Source organism: Ammodytes marinus (assembly GCF_949987685.1).
Source record: "Ammodytes marinus genome assembly, chromosome: 22".
Classification (NCBI taxonomy): domain Eukaryota; kingdom Metazoa; phylum Chordata; class Actinopteri; order Uranoscopiformes; family Ammodytidae; genus Ammodytes; species Ammodytes marinus.
This window is the reverse complement of record NC_137226.1, coordinates 14,993,238-15,012,783: the sequence shown is the minus strand read 5'-3', so window position 1 is coordinate 15,012,783 and position 19,546 is coordinate 14,993,238. Positions and strand designations below refer to the sequence as shown.

Genomic DNA, 19,546 nt, shown 5'->3' with positions numbered 1-19,546 from the left:
TGATGTTTCAGCAGTTGCCATTTTGTCTTTTTTGGCTACGGCTGGATACTATTGGCTGCAGGTTTGTGGTAACTTGCAGCAGCTACAACATGCTTTCGAAGGTCTAGATCATGACATTTTGAGATTAAAATTTAGATTGTGACACCCCAAACATTACCAAAGAATGTGTCTGTTTTACTTCTCACTCTCAAGTTGTGATCAGTATCAACTGTAAAAAACATGACAGCATTTCTCCTTTCTTAAACCGATCACTATAGTCCCCTAGCCGTGTACGATTTGGCTCTTACAACCTCTGCATGTTAAGGCCAGGACACACCAGCCCGATAATCGCCGTTGTCAAAAAAAAAGACGAATCTGTTTGGTGTGTGCCGTGACGTCGGCCGACGTAGAGGTCGTCGGGCTTGTTTTGAGCCTGTCGGCCGCCGATTGAACATGTTCAATCGGCGGCCGACCGTCTTTCATTTGGAGCAATTTGATTGGTGGAGGGCTAGCGAATCAGTGAAGCCCGGAAGTGAGGCGGGTAGCACAAACAGCTAACAACAGCTAGCCATCGTTTTAATGTGTTTGTTCGTTTCGTTTTGAGAGTACTCACATGCATCAACCCTTGTTGACTGCTCGACACCATGCTCGACACTCTCTGCTAAAAATTGTGCTCTTATGGTCCATAAATATAAATACGTATTTCTATCTATGTTTATGCTCTAGAGAGATGTCCAATCATTTCCGGCTTTCGTATTTTTTCGGGCCACAATACAGATTAGCGCCGCCTGCTGTTGTGGAGACATTACGTCCCGCGAGCGTACGGAAAATAAACAGTCGTCTCGGTGTGTTCTTTGGCCGCGACGGGAAGACTGGAGCTTCCTGAAACGGCCGACTCCATTTTTTGCGTAGTCGGAACATGGCGGACTGGTGTGTCCTGGCCTTTAAAGAATGAGGTGTGTATGAGACCTCCGTAACGAGTATTTAAAGCTCCATTAAGCCGTGTTTTTGGTATTAAGATTTAATGAGAGGAGTCCCACTGTGATGTGCAAAGGGTTCAGCACTCCAACCTACAGCTTTTTGCAGTTTTTAGCTACTTTCTTCTCATTGTGGTTTTATTGGATTACAGGTGGAAAAATAGTTTGGTTTTGTCATGTTGTGGTACACTACACAGTTCTCAGTCAGCCCTTCATTTGACCCCTGCAGTTTAATAATACACTCTGTGTAAAATGGTGTCAGGTAGTGACTTCCTCTTGATTAACTTTTTACCTCTGCTCTGTGCAACTGAAGTCGTTATGATTCTTCTGACTTAGCTGGCAACATTAGGCATCTTTCCAATGAATAATTCCACTAAATTGTATAAGGAATTGCACCAGTGCATTGCATCTCTCTCTGGGTGTCGTTCTGTCTTCTTCTGTTTTCTTTCTTTCTTTCTTTCTCCTGTCTTTTTTTTCATGGACTCTTAATTTCACATTAGGCACCACCACAGCAAAATCGGCATTTTTGTTTTTTTACCAAGCGTTATCATTAGCATTGCCTGTGTGTGAGTTATATATTGCTTGCTACAGTTTATTTGTTTGCGATGTAGTGGACATCCTTGTGGTTTAACTGGAATGTCATTTGGCCCTACACACACACACACACACACACACACACACACACACAGGTTGCCCCAATATGGTTGTCTGCATGTATCTACATGTGTGTTACTGTATCTAGTTCAGTGAGATGGTGTGTAGTCTCCACAGAGTCTATTCAGGTCACGGTCAAACACAGAGAGAGAGAGACATAGAAACAGAGACATATAAAAGAGAGAGAGAGAGAGAGGATTGAAAGTAGAAGACAAACAGAACACATAGCAGGGATGAATGCTCTGGGCTCTCAGAGAATGACAGAAGAGGGAGATGATAGAGAGAAATAATACTGTAGTAACAAAGAGCAGTTGTGATTGATAATTGAAGGGATGTGCAAAGCTCAAGTGGGGACATGACAGGTTTGAGGAAGCAGAGGTGATGCAGAAGTAATGCGATGATAGAAACAGCACAGCAGTGTATCGCGCTCCAGAGGAACAACTTTCAGGTATGAAGAAAGCTGTTACAGGAGCTGCTCAATAGATGGCAAATGACCCCAAACACCACACCAGAGAGACACATACAGTAACAGTGCCCATAAAAAACAAACCATTTTAAATCCCTGGATGAACAGCAGTCAAGGTCTATGTCACTCGGAGCACATCCAGAAAAAAAAACACGAAGGACCACTCTGTCAACTCATCAAGTCATACAAACTATTTCACCTGGAAGGATTAAGTTGCCGTTAGGGGGCTTTTTACTCTGTAAACAATGTGCAACAGACAAAATGAAGCTTTATTAATAAAACTATTACATTAACACATTAGTGCATTTGCTCATCCCCCAACAGGTGGGCTGTGATGTAAAATCTATTGAATGTTTGTTGATCATGAAACAGGACACAAAAACAGCTAGCATTAGGTAGGTATTATCGTTCATGCCTTATAGTGGAAGGCCGCTTCTGATAGATGTTTAAAGGTGCAGTGTGTAATATGACATCATCAAGAAAGTTCTACAAAGTTCTAGAATGCAACGCTCCCTGGGTAACCCCAACTTTTCGAATAATAACAGAAGCTACAGTGGCCTTCAAGGACAAGAACAATTCTAAATTTTAAACAATGCACCTGATGACATTCCAACTATGACACTTTCAAGATGGCGGCACTAGTCCTTGGTCCAAAATATGCAGATATATGGACATATATGAGACCCTTTCTAAGAGAAAAATAAATAATAATAATAAAAAAAAATTCAGCTATTATGCACTAAATTAAATGTACTTATGGATGTTATAATTACTTTCTACAAAATCTGCTAGGAAATAAAACCCAAAATTCTACACACTGCAGGTTTAAGTCACATTTGACTGTATGCTGTTGGAACTAGTTTTATTTGCTTCATGCACAGAGATACAGTTTAGTCTAGCGGTTCACAACCTAACCATTACCTTCTGACAAATTGAATTTGTTGTGCTTTGAAATGACCTTTGCCTTTTTTGTGTAAAAAAAAACAGCTATTGGATTGAAGGTTGAGAACCACTTATCATTGATAATAATGAAAAGAAACTAAGCTTTTAGAATATTTCTCTCTCTGATCAACTGTAAGAAGTTGCCTTAAATGGAAAAATCCTCTAGCAAAGTTAACATTGTACTTAAAATTGTACTTAAGTGTAGTTGTTAAATAAGCATAAAATTCCCAGGGCTAACTCTAAGCTAGTTAACCGCTTAGAATTGACTGAGAATAAATGGAAAGTCAAATACGTAATGAGGATAATAATGGATATGAATATGTTAAATCATGTGCTCTCTCTCTCTTTGTACATGTATGCACAGAAGGAGAGACAGGGAAGAAGGTCTTTCAGGGTTGAAAACCCCCAGAAAAGCTGAAAAGAAACAAAATTTGAATACGTGCATACATGAGCAATTGAAAATGAGATGATGACGTCTGCACTCATTGAACGAGCTCTTGGCAGGCTCTCCTTTACAGCAATGATCCATTTTTATATTAGCAGGCAGCAGCACACAGCAGTAGAAATGGCTCCCTTTGGCAATAAATCTAGCTCATTTTCTTTCCACAGCCTCCACACTCTGCACCTCCATGTTGTGTAGCTTTCAAACCCCCCCTCCTCTTTCACACTAAACTCTTTTTCTCTCTGCCCATGGTACACACACACACACACACACACACACTCACACAAACACAAACACACTCAGAATTCTCTGACGCTCTCAGAGTTGGGGACCACTAATGAGACTGCAACTTTCACCCAACACCTGCTGCTTCTTCCTCTAAACTTTGACTTTTGCGATGTGTCCTTTTCTCTCATGCTGTTCTCTCTCCTTTCTTTCCCAATGCTTTATTTCCTCTGTAGCTCTTTAATTATATTTCCCTCCCCTCCTCTCCAACCTGTGGGGTAAAAACTCTATTCATTCCTGTAGCGTAGGTTCCTGGAGAGGGGGGAGGGGGGGGGGGGGGGGTAATGCTGAGGAGAGGAGAACATGGGGAAAGGAAAGAGGGATGAACCAGAGATGGGAGAGAGCAAAACAAGATCAGGGGCCGTATTCACAAAACATTTTAAGGCAAGAGTAGGTCCTAACGTGCTGATTTAGGAGTAACTCTCAAAAATAAGGGGCGTTTCACTCCTAATTTTAGGACTCCTAACTTTTTAAGATAAGTGTAATTCACAAAGCATTTTAGCGCTAAAACTAGCTCCTAAATCTATAGCCCCTTTTTACACAGCCAGTGAAAGCCGGGAATATGCCGGAATTTCGGCCCTCCGCCCTGCTGTATAAATGCGACCGGGGGGAGGGGGGGGGGGGTAGTTTGACGTTCCATAGCCTACGTTCTAAACATGCGACCATGTTAGCAGTTGAAGGACGTGTGTTTACATTAACCACGGCGGCCTGATGTCCCGTAAAAATCACCAAATAAAAGGAACGGCGTATAATCTAGCTGGTCATAAGGTCCGCTGCTCAATCCAAACCCCCACGCTTCATTTTGCAGAGTGTATGAGTCTATTTCTGCCCGGGGGAAGTTGTACAATGAAGTGGGAAAGCTAGGCTAGGCTAAGCTAGGCTAGGCTAAGCTAGGCTGCGACCGGATCACCGCCGCTATTATTATCTTAAATCTGAGCGTATATCCACACTTTATTTCTTTCTACAGTAACGTGACTTCACACACTGTGTGTATGTGTATGTCTGAATGGCAGAGCGCTGCCGTCAAAAAGAGACTTGCTCACAGCCAACCTGTCACACAAACACAGACATATACACACACACACACAGTAGCCCCTTTTACACAGCCAGTGAAAGCCGGGAATATGCCGGCCTTTCGGCCCTCCGCCCTGCTGTTTAAATGCGACCGTTGCGGAACGAGGGAAGAAAGGTGCAAGTGATTGTTCCGGGAATTTTACTACCTCAGCGGGTAGTAAGATTCCCGACACAATCAGTTCCGCCTCTCTGTTTAACTGCTCCAGCTTGTTGTTGCGGAACAGGGGGGCGTTTGACGTTCCATAGCCTACGTTCTAAACATGCGACCATGTTAGCAGTTGAAGGACGTGTGTTTAACATTAATCACGGCGGCCTGATGTCCCGTAAAAATCACCAAATAAAAGGAACGGCGTATAATCTAGCTGGTCATAAGGTCCGCTGCTCAATCCAAACCCCCACGCTTCATTTTGCAGAGTGTATGAGTCTATTTCTGCCCGGGGGAAGTTGTACAATGGGAAAGCTAGGCTAGGCTAAGCCCCCCCCACACACACACACACACACACACAGACAAAGAGGTGAAGCAGATTGATTTTGTCAGTTTGGTTAACAGTCCCAGTGATGTTGGACTCAGCGCGTAGCGAGATCAACTGGCACATCGTGGGGACAGTAAAATACGGCCCTCTTACTGCAAGCTCCAGCACTTCTGCTCTCAATTCACCTGCCAGTGTTGTTGTTGTAAAGCAGCTGACCGGTGCGGTGCTAAATGTTTACGTCACACCTGACGCTGTTTACAAGCACCTCTTTCATTCCGCAACGCTGTGTAAAATAGCACACTGATGCCGGCGTTGCTTGGTTCTGTGTAAATAACACAGAAGCAAGCAAAGCCGGCATATTGGAGTGATGTTGTTCCGTCAATATGCCGCAATCTCTGTGTAAAAGGGGCTACAGACAACCATTTGATGGTGTTTTGGAGAGATTTAATGATAGTGAGCTTTACACATTAGGTACCTTAATAGCTGTAAGGGGTTAATGATCTTAGTAAAGCTATATTTAGAAAGTATAGACACATTTATATTTATTAAATTTATATAAAAAAATATTTATTAAGTTCCTTTTCCTGCAGTTGCTTTGGGTTTACGATGCACTGAAAGTTACTGTTGGTGTCACGTTTGGGTTTAATTTCCTACTAGAGTAGGCCTATATGTGGCGCTTCGCAGCATCTCCTCCGTTCCACAGGTCCGCTACTTTATAGTTGCGCATCTCGCCTTTTTCCTTCCGCATGCACTTTACGATTTCGCCGGCTGTTGTTTCTAAATGGTGAATTTCCCGGTTCGTCGCTGTATGGTTAGTGCTGCATAGTCGCCGTTGAGAGAAATACAGTGAGAGTGCATTGCGTGCAGCTGTTTAATGAGGATATTTTTTCCGATTCAAATCATTGTAAAATGTAATATGAATAGACCTATGTGGAGCTATTGTAGGCTAATTGTGAACGAATGTGTGGGAAACCCTGCAGTATCTTGGTTTCATGTTAAACAGTGTCACTTGTCATTAATTGTATATTAAAAACTACTTACTTTAATACAGCGACACGATATGGATATCTCCCACAGTGTTTCTATCATAAATTCACTCTTAGCTCTCATTCCCTCTCAGCCAATCACTGTAGGCATAGAAGGTATGAACATGACTTCATCCATAGCGCAGGGTCAACACCGCTCTCTAGTCTTAGCTTAGGAGTCCCTCCCATTCCTTAGTAAAAGTTGGTCTTAGCAGCTTTGTGAATAGGTTTTAAGAAATTACTCCTTACTAAGAACTTTTAGTGCTCCTTAGGAGTACCCTTAGCGCTAAGATAAAATGTTTTGTGAATACTGCCCCAGGAGAGGAGAGGGGAGAGGTGGGAAGGCTCTCGCCCCAAATGTCACAGCACATCTGTCAGTCAAGTCACTCAAATGGCTCCAATTGGCTGTCAGCACTAGTTGCCATGGTTACAGTCCCCACACTCTCCTCGCCGAGCGCACACGCGTCTCCACTTTTCCTGTGTGGCAGAGAAAGAGAGATAACCCCCTCTCTCTCTCTCTCGCTCTCTCTCTCGCTCTCTCTCTCTCTCTCTCTCTCTCTCTCTCTCTCTCTCTCTCTCTCTCTCCCACTCTCTCTCTCTCTCTCTCTCTCTCTGACCCTGCACATTGACGCTCCAGCAGGCATTTTTTCACATTAGAGAGTTCATGTCATATCAGTTCAAAATGCTGCCTCACCATCTCTCCGTCTGTCTCTCTCTCTTTATGCAACTCTTCCTATCTATCTTTCTTTCTTTTTACCATGTTTGTCATTTTTTAATTCCTTTTTTTTAAAATTAAATGTCAATGGAGATCGAGGAAGCAAATGAGCATGACAGTTCGGATCACGTGTCCCTTGTTATCCCAGGACATGTGGTGTCAGATTTCACTTCTAGTGGCTGTGATTGACAGCTGTCAGAGAGGATGTATCAAAGGCTGGGGGGAGAACTGTACCGCTACAGGGTTCCCCCCCAGGGATGAAAAGCTTGCTCTGACAGCAACGTTGATGCTTTGATTAGCACTGTTAACTGTGGCAAGGGCTTGGTGCGTTAGTGATGCGCTTGCGGTGTGTTCAATAAGTGAGTTGGTTAAGAACTGAGTTGGTGTACTTGAATAGGGATTCTCTTTGCAAAATGTTGATAGGAATAAATTCAGGCAGGAGTTGGCATTTACTGACAATGTGAATTCAAATATAGCATGCCAATTGTCATTATCCGGCTCATTTAATGAACTACTTATCTCCTTGTCAAGTAGCCCTTTTACACAAAACAACTGAATAACACAAGAAGTCTACTAACCTTTACCACACTGGTTAAGTTGCCCCTCTTTGCAGTCCTGTAAAAAACCATACCTCCAAAACGTCAATATTTTATGAGTTCTTTTTGTAGCTTTTAGATTATTCATTTATCTCAAGAAGTTGGACATGTTCTTAAACCACAAAAAAAAAAATCCAGCTTCTCGACCACTGCAAAACAAACCAACATGGTGAAACTACGAGTGCATTGAAGGATCTTTACGGGCCTAACCCAGCATTAATATATTGTGTGAGTCTAATCTACTACATTACAACTACTAAAACATGTACAGTATGCAAATTTTTTCATATTTTTCAAATTTGACCAAAAACAGCAGAAAGATCCAGTGATTTGATCAAAGGCAGTAATGCTATTCTTACAATAACATACGTATGAATGAATATATATATAATATAGATTTAAAATGATTCCTTTTACGTCACTTACATGTGCTATCCCTTCACACCACAAACGGCGTCTGTGCAAACCTCTTCAAGGTAATGTGTAGGAGTTTGTACCTCCGGTGTCAACATCATATAATGGGGGTGCGTTGCGCTTTGCGTCATGCATATGGTCTCTGTTCTTTCTCACTAATTGCCTTAAGAGCTCTATACTCATTATATGCTTAAAAAGTGTGCCAAAGTGCAATGCGTCCTTTTGCAAAGAAATTATGATTCACGTCCTAGAATCTCGGCAACGGATTGCATAGGCTGTATGTGTGTTTATCTGCAGCACAATATTTCATCCTTAAACATGTCTTACTACAGCCCATCATTTTTTAAAGTGTGCTACAGTTAGACATGGTTACGCATTGGAAGAGTCCAATCAGGCAACTCAGCAGCAAGTCAATTACAGAGAGAAGATGCACTGAGGAGTGTTTTTAGTGCCAATGAAGCAGACGTGCGCCAGAAAGAGAGAGAGCGAAAGAGAGAGAGAGAGAGCCAGCAGAAATGCCAAAGGTGGTGATTTGTTTTAAGTAGGATCAGAGAGAAAGAGGTTGTGTATAAGCTGAAAGCCTCTGGGAAATCTATTAAAGAGATCAATATTTTCTAGAAGAAGTACTTAACTCTGCCATTACCTGCAGGATTCCATAGCTCGCCTTCACATTGATTAGTTGACTGACAGATGCATTGTTTTCTATTGAGAGGCCTATCTCTTATTCGAGCAGAAAGGCATGAAATAATATGTAAAAAAAAAAAAATAGTTTCTCATTTCTAGTATGAGATGATGGTGTTTGTGGGGAACCTCTCTGCTAAAAATACTAACCGCTATTTCTACTTTGGTACCTTTTATTCCCGCAGACCTCTCTGTGACTCGGATGGCAGCTCTTAGCTTTTTCCGCTGCCTGCCTCTGGATGAAAGGAAGGAAGGAGTGAGAGGAAAAAAGAAAAGTGAGAGAGAGAGATAGAGATAGAGAGAGGGAGAGAACCATGACTCATTCAAATTATCCTCTGAAGTGGAAATCCTGAAAACGCTTCTTACTCACTCGCGCACACACTAACACACACACACATACACACACACACACACACACACACGCACACACACGCACACACGAGGGGAGCCCAGGAGCCCATTTGGAGTGCCACCATGTGTGATGCGCTTTGAGTAGCAGCCGGTCTTAGGAGTGTGCAGCCTCAAATTCCCTCTCAAAGGGAGAAGGGACCTGTATTTTAACTTTTGTCCATAACTGTACACCCCACTTTCTAGAGTGGGAATTTACTCCCAGCCACCAGCCAATAGTGTGTATTTCTTCTTTCATACACTGAACTATGGGTGTGCACTTACCTTTTGATGACCAGGTTTATTCACATATCGTGTCAGATGGCGGAAGATGTTTGTGAATTTTGTTTACCCCTACATCCCTCTGCACTGACCACAGGTCTTTTAGGAGTCTTTCCACTAGTTAAATGGACAGTTCACATTGCAGGAGCTCATCAGGGATCATGGGGATTGTTTACACAGTGGCAATGGGGAATACTCAGCTCTGATTGGCCTGACTATGTGAGTATGAGGAAGAATGCGACTAAGTAAATAAAGAGCTGCGTACCGAAATGTTTCTCTAAACACAAGATTATTCCCTCTTGCCAAGGGGATTGCACACAGCAGTTTATCTCTCACACGGAAATGATGATTCTGTCGACTAATCAACTGACTGCAGTGTGTAGCTCTACCATCTTCCACCTTTGGGAACGCTTGGTTGGTACCCCAACAAGTGTGACCAAACGGCACGGTTTGCTTATTCTGACGCCCCTCCCAATGTTTTACAGTGGAAACGAAAATAATTGCGTGCCGTTCCGAACCTAAACATTTCTGTACCACTCAGTGGAAATGAGGCTAAAGAAACAACCGGAGAGCTCTTTTGATTACACTCGTACGTCTCACTCTTGCATCCTTATTGTACTTTTTCTGCATGTGTCAGTACAGACCTCCAATCAGCTGTCCTAGGAGATGTGTGCATACTTGTTAGGCCCAACATCAGTCAGACAGTAATAAGTCAGGCTTTGCTTTATAGAATGTAAACAGAAGTGTGAATGAAAAAGGTTTAAGCGCACCATTTAAACATCTTAGCTGGATTATTGTGTCCCACATTGTTTTTGTTGCTGAGGACAGACCACACAATAGGCAAACAGACATTGACACACTTATGTGCCATTTTGAGTCAGCAGTGCACCTGATGTGTGTGTCTTTGGATTATTTGGCAGGAAAACTGAAACACCTAACTGAGCCATAAGGTGCAACCTGGGCCGAAAACTACACAAATAGCTGTTTCAAATTCCTCAAAAGTCTAAAAGTGAGGGCAAGTCATCCAGCAAGGTGCCTTTGCTGTGGTGAATTTAATAAGAGTGACTTGATGCGAGTGACGCAGCAATGTATGACTGAGAGCGGGTGAGTGAACCGACCTGTGAGTGTGCGAACAAGAGGGTGCCAGAGGGTTTTTTTTTTATTGTTTGTTTTTTGATTCCAAAGGGTGTTGTTTTGAGAGCACACACAAAGAAGACAGAGAGAAAATGCCAATAGAATATACACGTTCACACAAGGAAAGGACAGCGAAGTTCAGGCAGGAACAGGGAGACAGCGATAATTGAAAGTGAGCTGAAATAGAAAAAGTAGCAGCTACAGTATTGAGAGGCTGTTACTGAAAACCATGGATGCTCTCTCCAGCCAGTAATGCTGTCAAGGCTTTGTCTGAAAGCCTTTTTTTTTCTTTATTCTTAAAAAAAGTCATACTTTCCACCCAAAACAAAAACAGACAACAGAAGAAATACATGCCATGACTCACCACAAATCAGGTCTAACCATCAATTAACAACAGAACATCCAGACATAAAAAAAATATAAATAAACTTACAATAATTTATTTATTTATTTATTTATTTATTATTCTTTCGGACAATTCCACACAATACACAATTATCTCTTTCACATCATACATCTTAATTTGTGTTGTCCGAAGGGTGACGGAAGAAGCCTAAGGCTTATCGAGTCCCGCCCCCAAATAATGATAATTTATATGAGCGCCATAATGATAAGGCGCTTGAGCTTGCCTCTTCGTACTCAAGTCCTTCAATAAACTGAATGGCCTCTCAAAATGATCGATGCGAGTGGAAAAGTATACAAAATAAAAACTCAACCATGAATTTAAAACTCTGCATTAGTCCTTCCTCACTATTTAATTCAAACTTCTCACCAGCCTTCAGTTTCAATAAATCTTTACCACCTTCCAACATGTTATTTTACCATCTTCAATTCTATTTACAATACATCCTTCCAAAATATAGTAATGTTAAATTGGTTGACATTCAATGAATCCACACCATTGGCTTAGTAATGTAACTGTTTGTCTCTTGCAACATCAACCAGTGTCACAGAATCATGACCGAAAGCCTTTCAAAGTCTCCCACGATCTCTGGGATTGAAGAGATGACAGGCAGTGTTATCCCCTAACCCCAGCAAAGCAGGAAATGCCAGGGCGCATTAAATAGATGAAATACAGTGTATTAGAGAGCAGGTCTTTATTCTTATCGAGGCCTCTTAACATTGGAGAAATGTAATCTCTCTGACAAGTTAGTGATCCCACTCTCTCCTCTCCTTTCCATTCCAGACCATTAGTCGCCATCATCGTCACCAGTATCTCATTACTCATCATGAATCAGAATTAATTGGGTCCTATGCCACCTTCATATCAGGCCATTTTAATAATCCCCCAACCATTCCCTCTTCTTTCTCTTTCAAGGGAACATAAATTCTTCACCATTTCTTATTAATGACAATTTTTTGCTGAAACCCAGTGGTTTGCTGAGACATAGGGACCGCACAAGATATACCTAGTCACACAGGGTATCATCTTAGACTCCATGTTTTTCAAGCGTGAAATGAGGAGTCATAAAATCTCTCTCCTCCACGGATAAAGAGTCGCCATGTAAGTTTAAACCACTGTGTGCTGAGGTGCATGACCTGCAGATAGTGTGGTTGAGGTATTTTCAAGCTGCTTGTGGATGTGCTGGTCAGGGCTCCTGCTGATAATACAATATATAGAAGGACCTGTCTGCTTCTTTCTTGCTTCTTCTTTTATTGTAAACGTTGAAGTGTTTTTAGGCTTCAGGGCGGTGGATATGGAGCCCACATTGGACAGGGAACTCAGTTTTTTTTATGCCTCTGTGCGGGCATTAGCAAAAGGCCAGAGGCATTATGTTTTTTAGAGGTTGTCCATCTGGCCGTCCGTTTGTCCGTACGGGCTCTTGTGAACGACATATCACATTAATGCTTTGAGGGATTTTTATTTTAATTTTTTTTATTTAACCTTTATTTAACCAGGAAAAAAACCTATTGAGATTAAAAAGGTGACCTGGCCAAGACAGGCAGCAGCACAATGAACCACAGTTACAGACAAACAGTTACAGACAAACACACAGTCAAACTTTGCACAAATGTGTCCACTCTGACTGAAAGATAAACTGAATGCATTTTGGAGGTCATGGGTCAAGGTCACTATAACTTCAAATCTTGTGAGCACAATATTTTAAGAATGCTTTGAGGGATTTTTGTCAAATTTAGCACAAATGTACACTGGAGGTCAAAAGGTACTGTGACCTTACATATTGTCGCAGTGGCCTTGTACCATATTGTAGCTTTTAGTAGTTTTACCTTATTTGAAACATTGACCTGGTTCCCACTGCATTTCCTCCCCTCTTTGCCCCATTTTATCTCTCCAAATCGGTCTAATAAAGCCAAAAACGCCCAAACTAACCCAAATTTCTTAAAAAAAAAACAAAAAAACATTGCCTACCACCATTATACTTTCACCGTTTGGCACTGGCATGCCTCGGCATAACAACACCAGGCAGTATTTCTAGTTCCTCTCTTGTCAGGTTCCACTGAAACAACTCACTGTGGGCATTGAGCTTCGGTGAAATGCTGTGTGGATATATAGCAGCTCATGTTCTTCCAACCTGTCAATCCTGTTCAGTCCTTGTCTCAGGCAGATGTACTCCCCCCAAAGTCCATTTCATTTGTGTAGTGTTAAAGGATAAGGGTGGAACGTCTGACTTTCTTGTCAGAAAATCCCACAAAACTACCAAAACCAATTGCAATAGTCCGTCCTCAATACTTTACGTCTTACTACCTTGTCGGTTTTAGCTCATTCATTCGTATTGAAAACAAATATCTTTAAAAACGAGTCCTTGAATATGTTCTCTTATAGGAAAAGTTTTTTATTAAACCTTTACTCACTGAATAGCAAGCGGTTCATTTGGACTATTGGGACTATTTTCCGGTGTGGATTTATACACATTTGGTGAGTAATATTTGCACCAGTGTAGGCTACAGTATATATGTATTTAGGATCAACTAAATGTAGCTTGTTCTGTGGTTTGTTTTCTTTGTATTTTGACACCTCAGACACAGTAAGAGTTTCACAGGGATCCTGTAAACAGAGTGTGATGGTGATGCCGACTCATAGCCAACAGAAAACTAAATAAATACTCTGTGTGTTAAAATGAACACCGACTACTTTCCCCTTTTGTGTCTCCACAGAAACCTGCTGGACAGGGACACTTTCTCCAAATCGGACCCAAGTAAGTCTACCACATGTCTGGAAAAAAGTGCATATATATCACAACATTTTTTGTTTTGAACTATTATGATCACTATTATCATATTTGTGAAAGAAATATGTTAACTTTTATTGTTCATATAGTCAAAAGTATATGCTGTAGAAGCTAGTGTTCAATAAAAACATTATGTTCAAATCAGGACACAGTGAAATACATGTCATGACCAGTGTTACGACCCGGCTCAAGGAAGCAACAATTAACCATCAAAACGAGTTAAAGGTGTAAGAAAAGTGAGTTTATTGTAACAAAAGGTTTAACAAAAAGAAATATGGGAGCCATGCTGCTGGCCCTGGCTGGAGAGCGAGAGTCAATCAAGCTTCCAGCTTAAATAGGCAGCTCAGGTGGCAGTCAACGAGGTGAGGGAGGGGCTTCAGGAACTCTGCAAAACAAGGCACAGATCTGGCACATAACACCTCCCCCCTTAAAATGGTTGCTATGCAACCTAACAATCACCAAACTAGACTATGAATGAAATGGTGCTACTACGTGTAACGTTTACAACCTTGAAAACGGAGTCTGCAGGCGCAGCGACACCAATCCCGAGGTGGACGGCAAAAGAGGCAGGGATGTCTCCCACTGGAGACCGAAAACACAGGATGCCATTCATGACCTTGAGAGAGCATCGGCAAGCACGTTGTCTCTTCCACGGATGTGCTTAATGTCCAGGTTAAAGCCCTGCAGGAACAAACTCCATCGCATCAGCCGGTGGTTGGAGTTCCTCATTCTGCTGATGAAGACGAGCGGGTTGTGGTCGGTGTAGACCACCAGGACCTGACTGGAAGAGACATAAACATGGAAATGGTCGAGAGCAGAGATAAGGGCCAAGGCCTCTTTCTCGATGGTTGAATAATGCTTCTGATGAATGTCAAACTTCTTTGAGAAGTAGCAAACTGGATGCTCAACCCCTGACAGGTCATCTTGAAGCAGGGCAGCACCAACCCCAGCATCGCTAGCATCGACAGCTAGTTTAAATGGCCGGCCAAAGTCAGGGGCAGCCAGTACTGGGGCACTAGCCAAAAGGGCCTTCAGATTCTCAAATGCTAACTGACACATCTCTGTCCAAACAAAATAGACCTTTGGGCTAAGTAAGCTAGTCAAGGGGGCAGCCACAGTAGCAAAGTTCTTACAAAAACTCCGATAATAACCTGCCATACCAAGAAAACGTTTCAGCTCACGCCGAGAAGTAGGAACACTGAAACAGCGAATGGCCTCTACCTTAGCGCCGATAGGACAGACTTCCCCCCCCCCCAACAACCTTCCCCAGGTAGGTCACAGTGGCCTGTCCAAACTCACACTTGGCAAGGTTCACAGTCAAATTGGCAGCAGCCAACCTACCAAACACTTCCTCCACCTGCGCTATGTGCCGAGCCCAGGTGGAGCTATAAATAACAATGTCGTCAAGGTACGCTTCACAATCTGCAACCCCTTTCAACACCAGATTAACAAGACGCTGGAATGTGGCAGGTGCATTTCGCATTCCAAAAGCCATAACTGTATACTGACAGAAGTCATCTGGAGTCACAAAAGCAGAGATTTCCCGAGCTCTCTGGGTGAGAGGGACCTGCCAGTATCCTTTGAGGAGGTCTAGCTTGGTGACGAAAGCAGCAGACCCTACTCTGTCAATGCAATCATCTAGACGGGGAAGAGGATAGCAATCAGGCTTTGTGACAGAATTTACCTTGCGAAGATCAGTACAAAAACGAGGTGTGCGATCTGACTTATCAACCAGCAAACACGGGGAGCTCCATGGGCTAGCACTAGGCTCTGCAATGCCATGTTGCAACATGTAATCCACTTCTTTACTCATCAGCTGGCGTTTCTCAGGATTTACTCGGTAAGGGTGTTGCCTAATAGGTGCAGCATCCCCTACATCAATGTCATGCTGGAGAACATTTGTACAAGTAGGCACGTCAGAAAACAGGGCAGGATGTTTACAGATAACCTCAATAACATCAGACTGATGTGATGACTCTAAATAAGACAAATGGACCTTCAAGCTGGCTATGATTTCTGAGTTTGGAAGCCTACCATGAGAAACCCCACGTTCCACAACACCATCAATGTCTTTTTCGCCCACAGGAACCGAAGTGCTCAGCACAGCAACAGTCTTCACCCCTGAAGGCCCCGCCTGGCTCCTCTCACAGTACTGTTTCAACAGATTAACATGACAGAGACGTGTTTTACGCTTTCGCTCTGGAGTCTTTATCAAATAATCCAACTCCCCTACTTGACGCTCAATCACATATGGCCCGCTAAACCGAGCTTGCAAAGCAGACCCCATAATTGGCAGCAGCACCAACACCTTGTCCCCAGGAGAGAACGTTCGATGCTTGGCCTTTCTGTCATACCACCCCTTCATCTGTTCTTGGGCTTCCCCCAAGTTCTGCTTCGCCAGCTCACATGCCTTGTTAAGCTTTGACCTAAAATGACAAACAAAGTCAAGCAAATTTGTGGACACGGGCTGGTTTTCCAACCATCTCTCTTTCAACAGTTTCAAAGGGCCCCGTACCGTATGGCCGAACACCAGTTCAGCTGGACTAAAGCCGAGGGACTCCTGAGTGACCTCTCTAGCTGCAAAAAGGAGCAAAGGGGTTCCCTCATCCCAATCTTTCTCAAACTCCTTACAGTAGGCTCGCAACATGGACTTTAGGGTCTGATGAAACCGCTCTAGGGCTCCTTGAGACTCGGGATGGTAAGCAGACGAAGTGTGGTGCTCAATGGACAACTGCTGAAGAACTTGAGAAAACACACGGGACATGAAGTTAGACCCCTGGTCGGTCTGGATAACCCTGGGCAGGCCAAACACTGTAAAGAACTTAATAAGGGCCTTCGAAATGGCTGACGCGGTGATGCTACGTAGAGGGATAGCTTCAGGAAACCGGGTAGCTGTACACATAATTGTCAATAAGTACTGGTTACCTGATTTGGTGCGAGGAAGGGGACCAACACAATCAATCAAGATACGCTCAAAAGGCTCTCCTATGGCAGGGATGGGATGTAAAGGAGCTGGGGGAATCTTCTGGTTGGGTTTACCAATAGTTTGGCACACATGGCATGTCCTACAATGCTCAGCAACATCAGATTTCACACCAGGCCAAAAGAAATGTCTTAACACTCTGTCTAAAGTTTTCCTAATCCCCATATGACCAGCAAGACAGTGATCATGAGCCAACTGCAAGACATCCTGACGATAGACACTTGGCACCACCACTTGAAACACACTACCCCAGTCATCATGACAGGACAGTTTAGGAGAAGTCCACTTTCTCATTAACACACCACTGTTTACAAAATAGCAACCAGACACAGCTGTCATCTCATTATCAGAAACAACCTCGTCAAAAAGAGAAGCCAAGGTTGTATCTTTCCCCTGCTCACTCTTGAGCTCGTCACAGGAGGGAAACACTTTACCAAACCCCAACATGTCACCTTTAGCTAAAAATGTGTCAAACAGGGCAATATCGGAATCAGCTTCTTTGTCTTGTGTCTTCTTCTTTGACATAGCACGGGTAGTAACACAAACAGGAAATGCTTCTGGGTACTGCTTCTCAAGTTCATCTGGGCATTTGGACACTACAGGAACTGGAACAACCTCAGGAGCTGCAAGTACCCTACCACCGGCTAAGTCATTTCCCAAGATGAAAGACACCCCTTTAATTGGAATGCTTGGACACACAGCTACAGCTACCTCCCCAGACACCAGACCTGTTTCAAGGTTAAGGTTATGCATAGGCAGGGACAAATACCCACCCCCAAACCCTTGGACGAGGACATTAGAGCCCAACTCAGACTGGTCAGCAAACTGTAAACAGTCCTGTAGAATCAAAGACTGAAAAGCACCAGAATCTCGCCAAATCTTAATTGGTTGCTTGTTTAAAGGGTCAGCGACAAGAGAAACAAAACCATCCATGAGGAAAGCCGAAGAGCCAGCCAGCTCATTCTTTTGAGCGGGTTGGTCCAGGTTTTGGGTGAGGGCACACTTTTTCACCGCTTTTAGTAAGGCAACAGGCTTAGGGTTAAACTCTTGTTTCTTACTCAATACAGGACAATCGGCAACAAAGTGACCACCTTTCTTGCAATAAAAACAAGTCTTCTCTAAGGGAGTACTCACAGTAGCCGACCTTCTAGTGAAAGCTGTAGAAACCGGGGGAGGAGATTTTGAAAACCGAGGTCTATTAAAATCAGCCCTTCCTTTTCTCTCACCTTGGCCGTCATCAAAGTTTACCTTGTTTGTCAATACAAACTCGTCTGCTAAAACAGCAGCTTTATCAAGAGAGGTTACTTTTTGCTGATTGAGATAATTACACACGGCACTAGGCAGACAATTTTTAAAGTCCTCCAGCAACACTAATTGTCTAAGATCCTCCTTAGTTTCCGCTTTCTGTGATCTGCACCAAGAACTAAAACTGATCTCCTTTTCCCTCGCAAACTCCACATAAGTTTGGTCACCCTGTTTACTGAGTCCTCTAAACCGCTGGCGGTACGCCTCCGGAACAAGCTCATAAGTTCTTAGAATAGCGCTTTTAACTTTTTCATAGTCCTTGGTATCCTCGATACTTAAAGCAGTGTAAGCATCTTGTGCTTTTCCCACCAAAACGCTTTGCAAAAGTGATGTCCAGGCATGCATTGGCCACTCTGAAACGGTGGCCACCCGTTCAAAATGAGCGAAGTACTTCTCAACATTTTTCTCAGCAAATGGAGGTACTAGTCTAATGTGTCTTGCTACATTAAACTGAGACGAGGCAGCACTAGATGAGCTCAGAGTAGCATGCTTAAACTCAAGGTCTTTAAGGAAACGCTCGTGCTCTAAGTGCATCTGCGTTTCTTTGAGGATACGCTCTTTTTCTTTATCCTCTAGTTCTTTTTCTAGTTGCCGTTCTCGAAAAGCCAACTCCTTCATCCTAAACTCAAGCACAGCCTCTGACATTTGAGGAAGAACAAGTTGTTGATATGTTGGCGAAGACGGTGGCTCTAGAACGCCTCTTTCTACTAGAATAGCCTTAAGGGCTTCTCTTAAACTATCTTTAAGGCGTTTATCACTGCTGGTAATCTCAATGTCATAATGACTGGCCAGGCTAAGGAGCTGTTCTTTAGAAAGCTGACATAGCAACTCCTCTGAGGGTGCGCTAATAAAGTCACCTAGAGCTGTGGGTGCTGCCATAGTAGATAACTTTACTAGCCACAAAAAAAACAAACCAACAAACAAAATACCCCAATGTTTTTACACAAGGTTTCAACTTAACCAGTATGCACAGTGTGTACACCTTATCCAATACTACAGCTAGTCACAAATCATTTCTACTAAATGTTTTTTTTTTTTTTAAACCACGATCACAAAAATAGGCCTAGAACTCCCATCAACTACTAAGTAGCACAAAATATTACCCATGCAAAACTATTACAAAAACAGAACCTGCTGGTAATCAAAACTAAGGCAACACAACCTCAGGAGAACTAGCCTACAAAGTCAAGTTACACACCACCACTTGACACATCCACAAGCTGCAGAAAAAGAAACAAAGTTAGGATCCAGGACACATTACCACAACTGTCCCCATAAAGCAATCACTAACTCAGCTAACCTTACAAATCAATTCACTGATGGGCACAGTGAGCAAGCCTCCGAGTGCAAAAGATCATCAAAGCAAACCCCCCTGGTACCTGCCTATCTTTAAACTAAACCTAACTGTCTTCTTGAGGCGTACCGGGCTCGAAGCTCTAGACTTATCAGCCAGCAAACGAACCAGCTCTGAAGCTCTAGGCCCCCACCCAGGATATCCTCGAAAATAAAAAAGGCAAAATAACAAATAGTGCACTGATGGA

At 43.0% G+C, this 19,546-nt stretch overlaps 1 protein-coding gene across 1 annotated transcript in view; it reads left to right on the top strand.

The window, feature by feature from the left end:
* The window catches only part of LOC307268511 (copine-8), a 105,785-nt gene that overhangs the window by 20,848 nt on the left and 65,391 nt on the right, over positions 1-19,546 (top strand). The window contains exon 2 of the mRNA XM_080051172.1: positions 13,644-13,684. Within this exon, the coding sequence (XP_079907298.1) occupies positions 13,644-13,684 (41 nt within the window). The remainder of the gene's footprint in view (positions 1-13,643; positions 13,685-19,546) is intronic.